Source organism: Eublepharis macularius, chromosome 11 (genome assembly GCF_028583425.1).
Source record: "Eublepharis macularius isolate TG4126 chromosome 11, MPM_Emac_v1.0, whole genome shotgun sequence".
Taxonomy (NCBI): Eukaryota; Metazoa; Chordata; class Lepidosauria; order Squamata; family Eublepharidae; genus Eublepharis; species Eublepharis macularius.
In genome coordinates, this window is record NC_072800.1 from 70352271 (window position 1) to 70370326 (window position 18056).

An 18056-nucleotide genomic window follows, 5' to 3' on the forward strand; every position below is an offset into this window, starting at 1 on the left:
GATTAGCCAAAGATTACCCAATAAATATATGGCAGCAGTGGTTATTCGAATGGAGGACTTCAGATTCACTGCTAAACTAGCCTGGGTATGGTGTCTAGGGTGCCAGTCAAGGGCTTAGGAAATGCAGGTCCAAATTCCTACTTGGCCATAGACAATTTTCATAGACAATCTTCACTGGAAAAGAGACCAGGGTTGTGTGTCCCTGTTGATTCTCCCAGATCTCTCTGTAGCTTTTGATACTTTTAATCTTGGAATCCTTTTGGGCAGATTGACACAAATGAGGCTTGGAACCCCGAGTTATGCTTTCAGGGTTCCATTCCTATCTGGCCAGTCAATTTCTGAAGGTAGGGTAGGGGGGTTACTTGCTTGAGCCCATGGTGTTTATGTTATGAGGACCTCAGGATTCCATCTTATTCTTCGTGCTTTTTAATACCTATATGTACCCATCGAGTGAGAAAGTTCAGGAATTTGGAGTGAGGCATCATCAATACGCAGATTAGAACCAAACCTATTTCTCCTTTTTATTGGAATCAGGTGAGGCAGTGGAGAGTCTCCGCTAGTGACTAGATGAGGGCTAAAAAAAATACCCTTGAAGATCATCCATTTAAAATGGTGTTGATATTGGCCAGTTAGGCTTCCAAAGTGTTGCCCTAGTCAGGCTGGGGTTCCGCTACTCCTAAAGACACAGGTGTGCTGATAGATCTGAGTGTGCACATAGAGATGCAGATCTCCTCATCAATATGCAGTGCCTTTAGTATTTTTTGCTGGCTTCAGTTGGTGTGCTGTTGACAGGCAGTGTTTGACCTAGTAATGGTCTGACTGCATGCAGAATATTTCTGGAGTTGCCTATTCAGCAGGTTCTCTTGGTGCAAAATGTGGGCAAGCCTGTTGACTGACATTGCCTTGAAGTAACACGTCCTGCCAATTCTCAGTCAACTGCCCTGGCGACCAGTTTGTTTCCAGGCCTACTTCCAAGTGCTGGCTATCACCTCTTGGGGCCAGGGCACTTGAAGGCTAAGCGGGTTCTGGGTATAGAAGAAAGACCATTATATTGTACTCTTTCACTATTCTGTGCTGCTTTTAGTCAATCATTTTAGTTCAATCATTTTTAATGTTTGCATTGCATTTTTAATTACTGTGTACTTTTATTTGTAAGCTCCCTTCCCACCCCCGAACTTTTTTGTTGAGGGGCAGGATCTAGATCTTACAAACATAAATTATACAGTGCTTTATGGAGACTGATAAGCACCAGATAGATGAGTTTCTTTCCCCTAAGAGCCTGTAATCTAAAAATCAAAAAGAGTCCAGTAGCACCTTTAAGACTAACGAACTTTATTGTAGCATAAGCTTTCGAGAATCACAGTTCTTTTTGTCAAATGCATGTGACGAAGAGAACTGCATCTGATGAAGAGAACTGTGATTCTCGAAAGCTTATGCTACAATAAAGTTGGTTAGTCTTAAAGGTGCTACTGGACTCTTTGATTTTGCTACTACAGACTAACACGGCTACTCCTCTGCATCTAATCTAAAAAAGGGGCTGGAGAGGAAGGTAAGAGTAGGGCGGTCTTGAGTTCTGAGCAAGTAAGTATGGTCATAATGGCCCTTTTTCTGTCCTGGTCTTTGTTTTTGTAAAAAAGCACTATAAGTGTGTGCGCTTGCCTGATGAGATTCAACTTTTTATAATTATGGATTCAATGCATAAATTTTGGTTTTGTTTCTAGGAATTAATATTTGAGATGCAGACCTTAACTGGCAAAACAATAATGTTTGATAGCTTTCCCGATCCTTCGGATACCTGGGAAATAACTGAGACTATCGGCAAAGGAACGTATGGCAAAGTTTTTAAGGTATTCAACAAGAAAAATGGGAGCAAAGCAGCGGTCAAAATCTTGGATCCAGTTCACGTAAGCGACTTTAAGTTACCAGCTGTGGCTGTTTCAAAATTGCCTTGCACTCTTATCAAAATAGGCTCCCCCAAACACAATGTGCAATGTAAATTATTTTGTGCTATAGCTACTGCTATGGTTTTTTCCCTCCTCCCCTGAGCATGAACACTGCAGTAGTATTCTTTTTAAAAATAAAATTATATTTCCACATACCACCATCTCTAGAACTGCTGGCTAACCTGAGCGCTGACTTGGAACATGGATATGCTAGTTGTTTTGAGTCACAAATTCATCATGTGGAGTCAGTAATCTTCAAGTAAAGTATCAGGAAAGGGGAAACACATTGAGATTTCCCCATACTAACGTGAAAGTACAACAGGCTGGACATTCATAAATATTCATACAGTACACACACATGGATATTCATGGTAATGCATTCTACACGATGTTGAATTTGATAGTTTAGGTGCTGTATAATGCAATCCTAAGCAGAGATATTCCTTTTTAAGCTCATTGTCTTCAGTTGACTTACTATGGTGGCCCAGGCTAGCCCAATCTTGTCAGATCTCAGAAGCTAAGCTGGTCAGTGGTTAGTATGTGAATGGAAGGCTACCAAGGAAGTCCAAGGTTGTCACTCAGAGGCAGACAATGACAAGCCACGTCTGAAGACATCTTGCTTTGAAACCTCTACAGGGTCACCATAAGTCAACTGTGACTTGACAGCACTCTGCACACATACACACACAGAGCTCTGGTTAGAACTGCATCTTCTCAAGTGCCATAATGGTTGACAACCCTGACATTATCTTCTTAATTTACAAGTATCAAAGCTTCTGTGACACAGAATTGGGAGGCTTGTTCATGCCTAGTATGGGTTGATAGGAGCTTCTTACTGCTTTGTTCTCATGCATGTATCAGCTCAGTCAAAAATCTGGGTTGGAATTGGTGTTCATGATATCATATCAGGGTTCCTAAGACAATACCTCCTCCACTGTGTCTTACTCCAATTTCTCAAACCAAGAATGCCTTCTTGAATCGCCGTTGATACACTGGGTTGGAAAATCAAGTATGTGCAAGAATGGTTTCTCATTGGCTGTCCTAAAACAGTAGGACTCTCCCCACACCCCAAAAGCCTGATCTTTCAAAATAATAGCAAGACATTTGCAGGGGGAGGGGGGAAGGTTGGCTTCTGGTGGCTTATGTTTTCTATATTTCTTTGCATCTGTCTCTTGATATACCGAATTGTTACCTACCTGGCCTTCAGACCTATTGGGTCTATAGTTTGTTCTCATCAGCTTTATTTCCTTTATCTAGTTACACTCCCTTGTTGCTTAGAGCTTCGAGATGCATGTGCTGTGTCCCAAGGCAGCTGCTTAGGCTTGCTCAGTCTGAGAGATGGAGCCATGTTGAGTACTCTCAGACTATAGCTGAATTGATACTAAAAGGGCACAAAGCTGATTTAGTATCTAATTGAATATATTAACTTATGTTTACACATACTAATGGGGTGTTTTTGTTATTTAAGAGTTTACTCTCTGCCTGCCAGTATTGTGCATTCTCTTTATTTTTGTATCTGCTTGAAGCCTCCTATACTGATGGGGAAATAGGGTAATGTGTGGAGGGAACTTGCATGGCTCACAAGGTTAGATTCCATGTCATTTAAGTGTGTCCTTTCTCAGCTTTTCTAAGGTCTGTTGACTTTACATTTCTTAAAAAGGTCAACCATTGACAAAACATGATGTGACAGTGTCCTTTATGTGAGGGCTTGCAGTATACGAAAGTTCAAAACGTTTGGTAGTAGCTTCCCATTCCGTGCATGGAACATTGAGTTTCTTCATACTCTTTTCCATTTCTTCAGCCCCTTCTGGTCATTTCCAGGGTTATAGGATCTGCACAGAAGAATGCATGCGTGGGTTGGATGGGCTGGAGTGGAAAAAGAGAAGGGGATGAAATAGTTCATCTTCCTTCTGCAAGTTCAGCTCCATTGAGGAGAAAGGAGTCAAATAATTCCCTTGCCCCCCCCCCTTGCTCCAGGTCACCAACCTACGTGCTTACTCCTCCACATGGATCCTGCAGTCCCAATAATGATCTTTTCAGAGATCACAAGGAGCTGCAGGAATGAAGAATAACGCATGAAAACTTCCACACATGGGTGGTTGGAAACCCACCATAAAGAGTTTCCACCAGATAGAAGAAGTATCTTGCAAATTGCAAGTTCTTTGTAGTTTTGCTTCCAAAGAATTGAACTCCTCCCCATCCATCGGATAATGTATGTCGGTGAATGTGTTAGTGATTCATTCATACGAGATTATCATCTGCATGAAATTAATTTAAATGCATCAAAGCATCTTGTGGTGTCTCTCTAAAGAGAGAAAGAGCTGATTTTTTTTCTTTATACTCAACGCTCATCTAAATGAATAACTATTTTCAGCTACCGTCATCAATGGGAAGAGACCAGGAAAGCTTCTTATTGATAACCGAGGAAAGCAAAGGTTCTGAACCACCAGCACAAACTGGAATAGTGGAATGCCATTCTCAACAGGGGCTTCTCATTCTCCTCTTTGAAAGAGATGCTTTACATGTGAGAGGCAAAGGAAGGCCAATTGCTTATCAAATACTCCTCTCTTAGGGAAGAATAGCGCCCATAGCCTCTGGACCAAGGCTGAAAACTACAGAGGGGAAGTGGAAGAGAGTACAGCAAACAGGCATTGAGCAGTATCAAGGGCGGGCTAGGGACTGGTTGTGAAGTACACAAAAGATTGTGATGCACTTGGTTTGGCTGCATAACCAGAAGTACTAGTTCTGCTATGGGGAATCTACTCTTTCTCCTTGGATACTCTCACCTTCTGGGGTAGATTGTTCATACTGTCCCATGATTTCCCTTCTCTGACACATGTGAGTAGACAGAAGACCAAAATACGCTCAAAGATCGAAAATGTGCCGGTAGCAAGAATCTGCATGCGTAGTTCTGTCGTGCCCTGATTTTCATATGTTATTACATTCAGGGCCAAGCTACACATGACGAATGACACTTGAACGGCAAGTGGATTGAGTGGAGGGCAAGTGAACAGGGAGAAATACACTTGCTGTTCAAGTGTCATTCGTCATGTGTAGCTTGGTCCTCAGATGTATTCCTTAGGTTTGTGGGATGGTCATACAAGCATGCAAATTTGTTTTTAGTACAGAATTGGTCATCATAACCCCTACCTCCACACACAAAGAAGCCCTGACTAGACTTCCAGTTTTCTTCTATAGAAAAGAAGGAATTGTTAGTGGCTGCAGAGGGAGCCATTGCAATGAACAGCAAAGGCACTTGATCTGCAGTTTCCATTTGCCTTCCAGAATGCTAAGCTGGAGAGAGCCTGAAAAACGGAGAATCAATAGTATGCTGTGTGTTTTTTCAAATAATTACCACCCATTTATGCTGTAATCGATAAAACGCTGAAATATTCACTTCTGGGCTTTTGACGTGATTTTTTTTATTACCTCTCAAATTTTACGTTAGGATATCATCAAAACAGAAAGGTGAATGAGAGATAGAAGCGTGACTTTTCTCATCTGAATAATTTACAGTACAGAGTTAACAGACTCAAGTGTTCACCTTTAGAAGAAAAGGTGTTTTTATTGTTTACATTCTCTTAAAGGCAGTCACTGTAGAATCCCGCAGGGAATACCAACCTAGGCTTGTGCAGTGAAGTCGCAACACATGCAGTTAGCATTAACTGGACTAAGGTGGATTTTTAAAAAACCATCTTCCCTTCAGATACAAATTCTTCCTCCAGCACTCCCTTTCCAAGTGTCTGTGTGTCTGTCTCTGACTTGTTGCCTTCCTTTGGCAAGAGACTGCAAGCATCAACACTGAACTTCTCTCAGGCATTTTAGCTGAACTGTACAAAACATTACAACTGATCATAACAGCACATTTTTGTAATTTGGCATTGTAATTTTTTTTCTTTTTTTCAATATTTTTAGATTTTAGTCACTAAATCTTCAGAATGGGGGATTGTTTTCATGGATGCCATTTTAACTTCCTGTTTGCTTGCTTTTGTTGTGTGACCCTAGGACATTGATGAGGAAATTGAAGCTGAGTACAACATCTTGAAAGCGCTCTCTGATCATCCCAATGTAGTGAAGTTTTATGGACTTTATTACAAAAAAGATGTGAAGGATGGGGATCAGCTCTGGCTGGTGCTGGAGGTAGGTGATTTTTTCATATTGGATGAGATCTCCTCTCTTAGGTTTGTAAGGGACTGCTGGCTTTCCATAATCCAAGGTGATCTTCATGATAGGCAAACATAAAGCCTGTAAGAGTAAGTTTGAGTGCACAATCACATGGAAAGGTCTGTCTGGGATTGGGTTTCCTGTCTGTGAGATGTGCCAAAGTTTGAACCTATGATGATTTTCTAGAAGCAACGTTAAGGCTTGGTTTTTACAGGCCATAAGTGCTGAAGTGATTCAGGTTACTTGTAAAGTAGTCATCGGAATGCTCTACTTCCAGTCCATCCAAGGCTTTCTGAGGGCTCGCCATAGGTAAGGTTGTGATCTGTATAACTTCCGGCAGTAACTGTACATGTCAGAGAGAGAGAGAGAGAGAGAGTGAGTGAGAGAGAGAGAGAGAGAGAGTGAGTGAGAGAGTGTGTCAGAGCCAAGCTACAAGTGACATTTTTCACGTGAAGGACACTTGATCGTTTTCGCAAGTTTTTCTGGGAACTGAACTCCCTCTCCCCCGCCCCTTTTCCTTCTGTTCCTTCCCCTCTCTGTTAGAATCGCTGTCTGAAGAGCCAAAGAAAGCCAGCTGCAGCAGCAGCTTTTGCAAATCGTCTTGCTCCCAGGGAGCTACTCTGGAGAAAGCTGACATGTCGGTGAAGTTGAGCAGGACGCCCAGGGAAGGGAGAAAGTTGCAGCTGCCCGCCCCCAAAGATCATTGAGAGCAGGCTTGTGACTGGAGGAACGATTTGCCAAAGCTGCTGTTGCCGCAGGCTTTCTCTGGCTCTTCAGGCAGCGATTCTAACAGAGAGAGGAAGGAACAGAAGGAAAAGGGGCGGGGGAGAGGGACTTCAGTTCCCAGAAAAACTTGCGAAAACAATCAAGTGTCCTTCACGTGAAAAAGTGAGTGTGTGTGTGTGTGTGTGTGTGTGTGAGAGAGAGAGAGAGAGAGAGAGAGAGAGAGAGAGAGAGAGAGAGAGAGAGAGAGAGAGAGAGTGTCTTGATGGCTTTAGAGCCAGAAAGCCTCTTTCCTGGGGTAGCTAAAACCATATCCTAGAAAGAATTGATTGAGGTAGTTGTTCGTGTGCATATGAAAGTTTGTGACTGTCTTGAGCAGTTCCTTTTAGGAAACAGTGTCACTTGATTCAAAAGACCAATCTTCAACTCAAAATGCATTGATCCAAAACGCATTGTATTCACATCGAATATGTTGACATTTCTTCTCTCTGTGTCTCTTATTGGTGAGATATATATTTTAGCTTCAGAAGTTTGGTTTGTCGTATGTATTGGAGCTTCAGTAAATTACTAGTGCTCCATGCAGAGAGAACAATCCTAAGCAAATCTAATCAGAATGTTACTCAAGTCTGTTCAATGAGGCTTACTCCTAGGAAAGCATTCTTAGGGTTGCACTGAAGGATCCCAAGATGCAACAAGTTTACTATCCAGGTCCCCACAGGAGGCAGTAGAAATCTTAGATCACTGCCTGACAGCTGTGGTGAAATAGCTGAAAAATAACACATTGAAATTGAACCCAGACAAGACTGAAGTGATGCTTGTTGGGAAGGCACAGATCTTGGAAGACATTTACTATCAGTTACTGTGCTCAGTTCAAGGTATTGGTTATTACATACAAAGCTCTTCACGGCCTTGGCCCAGCATACCTATGGGACCACCTCCCTCCCTATGTCCCTCTACGGCAGCTTTGCTCATCTGAACAGGGTCTCTTGCAGGTGCCACCCTGCACATGGGCGAAATCAACAGCAGCCCGTATAGGGGATTCTCTGTGGTGGCCCCTACCCTGTGGAATGGCCTGCTTGAGGAGGTGAGGAGATCCCCCACTCTCCTGGCTTTCTGCAAACAATGCAAAACTGAATTATTCAAAAAGGTTTTTTTCTCAGATAGGAGGGAAGTATTGTAGGGGTCTCAGATGCTTTGGTAATAAGTTAGGGACCATGGACTTCACCACTATTCACTATTGCCTTGCATGTTATCTGTTGCTTTGAATATGTACTCCTATATACTACCTGTGCTTCATGTTATCTAATGTTGGTCCTAGAATTGATTTATGTTCTGTTTCAACAATTCTTCAACTCTGGCCGTCGTCACACGGGCTTTTATTTAGCGCTAAAATGGCGCTATTTCCCGGCAAACACCCACCTTATTCCAACACTGTAGCGATTTTCTCTCTTCTGCTTTGTGCTTGATAGTTGCGCTATTTTGTGCCTCAGTGTGAATGCCTCACATCGATGTATTTCGCCTCGCAACGTCCTATGCCCTCCCTTCAATCCCAGAATCCATTTCTTCCTGCAACTCCCCTTTTATTTTATTATGTCCTTATAACGCCATAACACAATGCAAACTTTCTGCTGAAGTAAAAATGACTCAATCGCCATGGCAGAGTCTTCAGCGATGGGGATCACGTCAGCCACGGAGTTTTCGGCGGGCAAAGGGCTATTTATATAATTTCAAAGTTGGAAAAACAAAAGGGTCATAATGTTTTGCTCTAACGGAATGTTTATATGCTGTTATTCCGTTATAGCGGAATTAAACACCAGAATAATAAAAAGGGGGGGGGGAGGAGCTGCTTCTGCGCGGTTAGAGAGAACAGAACAGAGTGCTTCGGTGTCGACAGCTGGTGGCGCGAAGAGCCGTTAGGTGACCCAAAGAAACGTTACTGTGCCGATAACAGGTAGGACGCTATATGCTGTAAATTTAACGGAAGAGATGCCCGTGTGACGACGGCCTCTGTACTGGATCCTTGCTAATGCTATGTCTTTGTAAAATCCAATGACATTGTTTTTGGAAATGTCCTTGATACTGTATGGAAATGTCCTCGGTACTGATTGTAGCAATCTTGCATTACATAATCTGCCTTGAGTCTCAGTGAGAAAGGCGGACTATAAATAAATAAGTAGTCCCAGCACTACAACCCTGCATTGCAGTGGGACATTCTCTGTCCAATGCTAGCCTTTTAGCTTCTATGTTACAGCCATTCTAGCAGTCAAATACTAGGCTACTGTTAATATCCTCCTTCTCTTTTACCCACCCTAATTTGTATGCATCTTGGTATGCTATTTCTTAGTTCTGAAACAGCATCTCTTTCTTGTCCTTGGGTCTCCTATCCTTACTGAGATCTAAACTTGGATAGAGTTTACTTTACTCTGCTTCAAATATCCAGTAATTTCAAACAGACATAGAGCCAGTTTGGTGTAGTGGTTAAGAGCGGCAGGCCTCTAATTTGGAGAACCAGGTTTGATTCCCCACAACTCTGCTTGAAGTCAGCTGGGTGACCTTGGGTCAGTCACAGCTCTCTCAGGGCTCTCTCAGCTCCACTCACTACACCACACCGGTTAGGAATTTCCTGGAGATTTGGGTGGTGGAATCTGGAGAGGGTGGGGTTCAGGGAGGGTAGGGACTGCAACAGAGTATAATACCATAGAGTCCACCCTCCAAAGCAGTCATTTTCTTCAGGGTAACTGATCTCTGTCATCTGGAGATCAGTTGTAATTCTGGGAGATCTTTAAGTCCCACCTGGAGTATGGCAGCCATACAGTGGGTTTTTATAAAATTATTCATGTGGCTGAGAAAGTGGATAGAGGGAGTTTTTTTCCCCTTCCCAAAATACTAGAACCTGGAGGCGTCCAATAAAGTTCATGGGCAGTTGATTCAGGTTGGACAAGAGGAAGTACTGCTTTATTGAAAAAGTGATTAAAATATGGAATTTGCTGTGAGAGGATGCAGAGGTGGTCACCGGGGTCAGATTTAGACAGATTCATGGAGGATAGGTCTATCAGTGGCTATTAGCCATGTTGACTGTTTTAAGTCTTTGAATCTTGATGTCAGGACTCAGGAGCCAACACCAGGGGAAAGCCTCAGCCTCTATGCCCGGTTGTTGGCCCTCCATAGTAAGTGGTTGGCCACTGTGTGGGACAAGTAGCTGGACTAAATGGACTACTGGTTGGATCCAGCAGGGCTGTTTATATGTTCTTAACATGACACTTTATTTGAGGCACATTCAAGCAGAAGTTCTCTCATTCATTCCCAGTTCATACGAACGGAAGCTCTGAGGTGATCTTTGTTGTGGGCTTGCTTTGGGAAAAGACTGTCCAATGTATATTCGAGTCTGAAAAGGGAGCGCTAGTTTCCATTGTTTCTTTAATACAATAAAATAGGAGAATATATGATGATTCCTCTTTGTAGTTTGGCACGAAAGCTCTGACAGTGTTGTGCTTTGAATTTTTCCTTAAAGCTCCCCTTGAAGTTAATTAAAAATGCTAATTGTAAATGGCTAATCCCAAAGCATAATTATCATCGAGGATTATTGTGATCCCGTTGGCAGCAGTGTTTGCTAATTTAAAGCCTGCCTGAAGTGATACTAAGTTATATTATTTGGTGATGATCTTTTAAAAGTTAATATCAAGCGCTGGCATTTCATTCATATGAACTCTACAGGAAAGATGTATAAATATTTAAATGAACTGTAAACGTCCTCAGTAGATTTGTCTTTATTGTCTTGTGAGCTCTGCTTTATACAAAGAATTGAATCAAATGTTTGGTAAGGAATTAGCAATAGGTTATGACACTGTTTGGTATGCATGGACACCTAAAAAGAATCTGCATGGAGGGTGAACCTAAAATCTCACAACCAAGTTACAAATCCTGCAAGTCTGTCGTGTCTTGCAATTTTCTAGCTCTCATGGTTGTAAAGAGGAAAAATAATATATTATTGGGTTATTATACAACAGTATCAAATGAATTGAAGTGACATACCAAGTAGAGTTACACCCTCCTAAGTAGGGATTTCTGCCAAGAAAAAAATCATTCAGGTTTGAAGGAGAATTTTTTACTGTGATTGCTTATGTTTATGTAGGAGATATTAGTTTAGGATTCAAATGTGGGTGGTTTGGGTTCCAGAGGTTTGGGACCATTACTTTCATTGAGAAATCCATTGGCGGGTGTGGGGCAGATAATGGCAACAAATTTGCACAGAGCACAGGCTTCTCCCTAATCTAAAGACACCCTCCCAGCTTCAAGTAAATTGGACCATGAAATTTGATTTTTACTGACCCCTGAAGTAGGTGCCTTTCAGCACAGGCACACTTCTTTCTACTGATTCATGTTGGGGGGAGTAGGGATGGTGCTATCCCTGGCATTAAAAGAAAAAAACCCTGTCTGCATTCATTTTATTTCCATACCCTTGCAGTGACTGACTGACATTTTTTAAACTTTCCACTCTGAGGAGGACTTTAGGTCTGGTGTAAAGGGAAAAGAGTGCTGTATTGAAGTCAGAACAGCTAAGGTGTAAAGTGAAATCTATGAAAGGAACCTTATTAAAGTCACCTAAGTCTGAAACTACCAACTTGTCACTTTTAATATCTGTAACTACTGAAACTATGCTTTAAGAAGTTTATTATTTCTAATGCTTGTGAAGTATTCTATTCTGTTCTACAATCAAAATTTACCTCAGCTCTACTTTCCCAGCCTATCTAGATACTGACCCTGCCTATTTAATAAATCTGCCATTTCCTTTTAAACTTTACTTAGCCTCTAGTGCCATTTCATTTAATGAAGTCTTGGGCTCTTGCTTCTCCCTACCAAATATTTGGGCTGAGATATAAGCCATAAATATGCATGTTTTAAAGTATGGAACAAAAAGACCTTTAAATTATACCCAGAGACATGCTACCAGAGGCTGTCCAGCCATAGCAAGCAATCTTGATCATTTTGGAGGGAAAATCTACCTTCCAGTGGGAGAATTAATGGGGCTTATGTCATAGCTTGCTCCATACATGTCTGCTAATGTCCCTAGTTACAGACTTGTTCTGTTGCTATGAAATGAAGGTATTAGTTCTACCTACCCTTCCTCATACATTGCTGCGGTATTGTCATTGTTTTCTGTTTTGTTGTGTATGGGGCATGTTTTCTATTTCAAACAGCAACCCTGATGTGTGTGCCTGTGACTAACTGCAAAATTTTAAAAAGGTGAAAAAATCTCCCAAAGATTTTATACATTAAAATCAAAATTAATTTTATACACATGTACCACACACAAGCAAACATAACTTTAGGAATATTATAGTATAGTTTCTTAATTAAATACAAACAAAGACACCAATGCATTTTTAGAACCCTGCAAACTTTCAGTCATCTTAAATGTCTGGAAAAAAAGCAGGGGAGATAAGCTGTTCCTTCAAATAAACTTGGTAGCACAGGATATATCTTCTACTCAGCTTCACCAGTCATGGATTACTAATACTCTGTCCAACCATATGGAAAAATTTAAGACCCCAATCTTAACAAGTCATAATACATTGCAGAAAAAAATTACACCCTGTTTGCAGTAATACTGACAGACAAGAAGCCATTCGATTAAAACATACTCTGCCATGTGGTGAACTGATCTGCTTCATGTTGCCTTGGAATCAGAGACTAAAATCCCTGCAATATATAAACTGAGTGTGATATATGCATATCCTTAATTTAGGATTTCCATCCTCCAGGTAGTGGCTGGAGATGTCCCGGAATGACAACTGATCGCCAGGCCCCAGAGAAAATGGAGAAAGTGGCTGTTTTGGAGTGTGGACTCTATGGCATTATCTCTTGCCCATGCTGGGCTCCACTTGCAAAATCTCCAGAAATTTCCCAACCTGGAGCTGGCAACCCTACCATCTATTTGTCTAGAACATGTTTATCCCAGCCTTCCTCCAATAAGCAGAGGGCGTGTTATGTAGTGGTTTTCCCTCCATTTTATCTTCACAGGAACTCATGAGTTATATTGGACTGAGAGTGAGTCCCAGGGGATGCGTGGCCCCCAGGAATAGCTTGCAAGGGATCTTGCAAGCTGTTCTGCAGGATGGGGGGAAATGGTAACAAATCCTGTCTCCTGTGCAGACAGAAACTTAGGCAGGATAATTAAAGAGAGTGGAAGGTGGTTTGAGAGAAGCCGTGCTTCCCTTAGTAACCAAGTAGATCTTTTCTCCCAGCAGTTTTTCTGGTGAAGCAGGTTTTTAAAATATCCCCAAATCTAAAAGACCCCTTTTGTTAGCAAGGGCAAAAGTGGGTTAAATGTATCCCAGGACTACAATCTCTCTTTGGAAAGTCCATTAGGTTTCGCTTTAGCAATAGCATTTCCTAAACGACAGTGGTGTGTATTTGAATTCTTTTTTCCCCATTGTTTTTGCCAGCAAATGCTCTCCTTTAAAAAAAAAAGTTGCACAGTCCAAAGCATGTGTAAAGAAATGACAGACTATTGCTCTATCGAAGTTGGCTCTGTCTCTTCCACCCCTCCAGGGACTCAGGTGGAGGTCTATTACTTCACCCCCTGTGTGTATGTTGCGTACCATCAAGTTGCTTCCCACTTATGGCAACCCTATGAATGAAAGACCTGCAAAACGTCCTGTCTTTAACAGACTTGCTCAGATCTTGTAAAATGGAAGATTTGCTTCCTTTATTAAGTCAAGCCATGTCAGTTTGGGTCTTCCTGTTTTCCTATTGCCTTCCATTTTTCCTATCATTATTGTTTTTTCCAGAGAATCTTGTCTTCTCATGATTTATTTTATAAATAAAATAAAATAAAAAATAAAATCTCCCAGTATTACAACTAGACATGGGCACGAACCAAAAAAATTTATTGAACCAGTGGAAAGTGGTTCGGTACAGACCACGATCCTGAATTCCCGAACAGCAACGACCATCTCCCGTCCCCGAACCGAACCCAGATTGTGGATCGTGGAAAACGCAGCGGGGTGCGCCGCTGTTCCCAGCCCATGGCTATTTATAATCATGGGTCCCATTCAGCAACACAGGAGGTCTGTGTTTGGCCGTCAGAGCTGCCTATCAGGGTTTGCAGGGATGAGATTGGAGTGCCCATGGCTACAGAACACCTCCTTCCCCCTCCCTCCCCTGGGTGTCTTCTCCCAACTTGTAACTGCTTTGCAGCTCCATGGTTGGAAGGAAGCCCTGCTAATCAAGGAAAGCTGGGCTTCCATTTGGGTTTCCAGGGCGACAGAAGGAGAGTAGACAGAGCTCAGGCATTCCCCTGGCTCCGTTGCCAGGAGATTGCTGGCTCCTGAGTGTCTGGATTCCTGAACCGAGCCCGAAAACCACGATCCAGGCCTCTCCTGACCGCTGGATCGTTGGCCGTGGACGATCACGATCCGCTGGGTCACAATTGCCATTTTGGGGGGTTTTTGATGCTTGTAATGCGGTTCGTGCCCATCTCTAATTACAACTCATCTCCAGGCTACAGCGAACATTGCCCCTAGATAAAGTGGCTGGCTTGGAGGGTGGACTCTACAGCATAATACCTCATTAAGATCCCTCCCCACCCCAAACCCCACCTTCTCCAAGCTCCACCCCTCCAAGCTCCAGGAATTTCCCACTCTGGAGTCTACAGCCTAACCTACCCCATAGGGTTGTTATGAGGATAAAATGAAGAAGTGGAGACTGTTGTAAGACACTTGGGGTTCCAATTGAAGAGACTGGCTGGGTATAAATTAAGTAAATAAATAAGAACTTGGTTGTAGAAAATGTTTTTCTTTATTTAAAATCAAGGGAGTTGCCAATTCCTCCCTCCCCTTTGATCTTCTCTCAAAAACATGATAGCGGTCTCGTTCCTTTGTCCATGTGTATAATATTTTCTTGTGGATTTCCTTCCCTGTACTAATTTTAGGCTTACCACCTGGGTGGAAACAATGGGCATGTACAATATAGACAAAGGGAGCTTTTACTTGAAACCACTTTCTGAATGACGACAAAATAGTGTACTATAGAATAATTATTTCTGAAAATATCAATGGTGCTGAAAATAGAGTAGCTATGAGGTCTATTTTATTTGGCTATGTGCTCTATTAATGCAGTATAATGCACTGTCTTTCAAAAGAAGCTATGTACAGGATATAAATGGGCCTGGTAAATGGACCTAGTAATGAGAGTTTTTTTCTCTCTGCTCTTTAGACTAAAGTATCTCTTTTTCCATGCTCTCCTTTTATAATTGCTCTTTTCAATCTAGTCCTGGCTTTTCTGATCTATTATAGCTCTAAATCAACCTTGATTTTGCCATTTCTGATCATCATACCCCACGAGGCCTCTTCTTTGCTTCCCAATTACAGTAATTCTGGCCTTTTAAATTATGTCCTTTTTCTCCCTGCAGGATCAAAGATTTGTGACTACAAGTAGGTTTTTAGACCACTGAAATCTGGTAAATACTCACAGTTTTCTGAGGGGAGAAATTATATATTACCTCTTCCTTGGGCAGCATACATTATTGCCCACACCATTGTGGAAAATAAAAATCCTTTCTTAACACTTTGTTTTCATCAATTGGTAGAAAAGCAAACGCCAGATGAAAGCGTGCTTTGTAAAATACAGATTGTGAGTGCAGTTATTTTTTGCTCAACACAAAGTTGCAGTGACGAATGAGCAAAGCAGTGGTTTGGTTTTTCCCAAAATCCTCTTTGCAGTACATTTTAAAGGAATGGCTGTTGCTTATGGGCACATTTCCCACAAGCAGATTTTAGAACTCCAAGTCTGAAATGAAGATTTAATAAAATAATAATCTGGAGGAAAAAATTGTGCATGATTTTAATAATAATGCATTCTGAAATCTTAATCTTCTCATAGGTATTAGACAGGTTTAATCCAGCCACTCACATCTTGTCCCTAAATTTTCCCTCTGAATATTCCCAGTCATACTGTGCAGTTGAAAGACCTCTTTGCCTGGGCGCAGGTCAATGCTAGTGTAAGGCTCTGGAGGATGGGGGAGGGGCCGGGGTTTGCCCCTGGATATGAAAATGTCTTATATGGAGTCACACCATTGGTCTGTCAAGATCAGTATTGTTTATGCTAACTGACAGCAGCTCTCCAGGCAGCTCTCAAGCAGAGGTCTTTCCTGTCCCCTCATTCTTTGAATTGAAGGTGCTGTGGACTGAACCTGGGGGACCTTTTGCAAGCAGAGCAGCCTTCTGCACTAAGCTGTGGACATTTGTCCCAGCATTTTTATGCTGGATGCTTGTTATGGCAAACATGACCCTGGATGCTTGAATTCTAACTGGAGGGATAGCAGCCAGAATCAAAATGTGTATTCAGTGAGAATTTCCTCTTTTCAACCAACTCAAAGTTCTTTGCAGGTGTATGGGAGGGTTTGTGCAAAAAGAATTTTTTTTGATGGACCAGCGATGTCTGAGAGTATAGAATATGTATTTGCTGTGGCTCTAAGATGGAAAGGTGGCTCTCTACAACAAGATCGCCAGCATCAAGTTGTGCTTTAGTTATCTGACAAAGCCCATTGCCCCACATCCTTCCCCCTCCTTTGTTCCCGGGAGGCAGCAGAAGAGGCACCTGGAGGTAGTATCTTTCAGTTCAGTTAGCAGTGATAGGACTTAAAAGATTGCGAAATAATCAATCTCTGCTCCCTCCTGCAGATGCAGGGTTGGTTCCAGGCTAAATTTTCCACTAATGGAAGGCATGGGGTAATTTCCACCAATTCCCCCTTTCTGCTGCAGCTCCCTGATCTGCTTTTTACCCTGTTCCTAAGCACCCCATGAGTAGCAGTGGGAACGCAGTAGGAGGATCAGAGGTGGGAGCATTCTGTTCCACTGACAGATGCTTTGCATGAGCAGAAAATTTAGGCTGGATCTAACCTGCAGTGTGCTTATGGACATAGTTAAACAGCTTACACTTCCCGGGAGATTCTTGCATAGGATCCCTCAAATCTTTATCCAGCCTGTACCTAGCAAAATACTGGTAGTGTTCTGTAAATCTACAGGCAGCACAGCGTGAAAGATCAAGAACTTTGTGATGGGTAAGGAGGAAGCAGAAGTCTTGAACCAGGTTTATTGCTGCCCAGGAGAAATGTTCAGGGGTATCTAATGGCGCTGGAGTTTGATAACCCATCCCACCTGCTTATTACGGGCTCAATGCATTCTCTCTCTGATTCCAGTACTGAATCATTGGCTAGCTGAGATTACTGCCCATGCATTGTTAATAGAGCAGGGTGAATAGAAATGTGTCACCTGTGCTATAGATGAACGATGAGTAAAAGCTGCAAGAAAAGCTGGATGATTTTGATGATGAGGTTGCAATTTAAAATGACATTTCACGCAGCAAAAGCAAGTGCTTTATTATAAATCTATTGTAAAAGGATTCTCTGTGCACTTCTCAATTAGCCCACCACCAAGCCCTGTTAGACAGGCAAAGGGAGGTGTAGATGAGAAGTGACCCTTGGAGTGATGAGTTTTCTTGATTACTGGAGGGACATGAGGAACAGGCACTGTGAATTGGACATAAGGTGACTATGGACAGCCATTTGCCAAGCTGTAATTTACTGCAGTGGGCATGAACCAGTCATTTGTAGTGTCTGTCATGTCTTAATTTCTGGTCACCTTGGATAGTGACTCTGCAGATTCAAGTCAACAGGAGAGGATCTCAGGAATCTTACCTGTCACTCACCCCAGTCCAAGAGAAAGCACACTGTGGTGTGCCTGGAGAAAAACTACTTTCTCCCTGAGCCTAGGCATTTGGGTTCATCATGCAATGAATTGGAATCTGTAGCTCTGCCATTGCATCTGGTTCTCAAGGGCTGTAATCATGATGAGAAGAATATCACTCCAACCCTCTTCGTCTGGATCAAAAGCAAACATTGAAATTTCTTCTTAATTGGTAGGCAGGCATCTCCACTGGCTTTCTGTAGTCCAGGTGCAATGTAAGGCACTGTTTCCAGTTGTGAACTAACATATTAAAACATACTTTTATGAGGCTAGCTGAAGACATCTTTTTGACTCTGTTTAATCAAGAAGGGCAGAAGAAGGCCTCATTGGGAGTAACTCCAGAAATACACACTTCTGCAGTGCAATTGCAGGGAAGGAGCAATGACAACATGACTGGAGGTGTCTGGTCTCCAAACAGCTTGGCCTGAGAGGATTTGGCCACAGACTGCAGAAGCTGGCTACTGGAGCTTAAAGTTAC

At 42.3% G+C, this 18056-nt stretch overlaps 1 protein-coding gene across 1 annotated transcript in view; it reads left to right on the top strand.

Moving 5' to 3' along the window:
* The first annotated feature begins 1736 nt into the window (after positions 1–1736).
* Positions 1737–18056, top strand: part of MYO3A (myosin IIIA) — a 122509-nt gene continuing 106189 nt past the window's right edge. Inside the window, exons 1-2 of the mRNA XM_054991488.1 lie at positions 1737–1904; positions 5949–6083. Coding sequence (XP_054847463.1) covers positions 1737–1904; positions 5949–6083 — 303 coding nt within the window. The remainder of the gene's footprint in view (positions 1905–5948; positions 6084–18056) is intronic.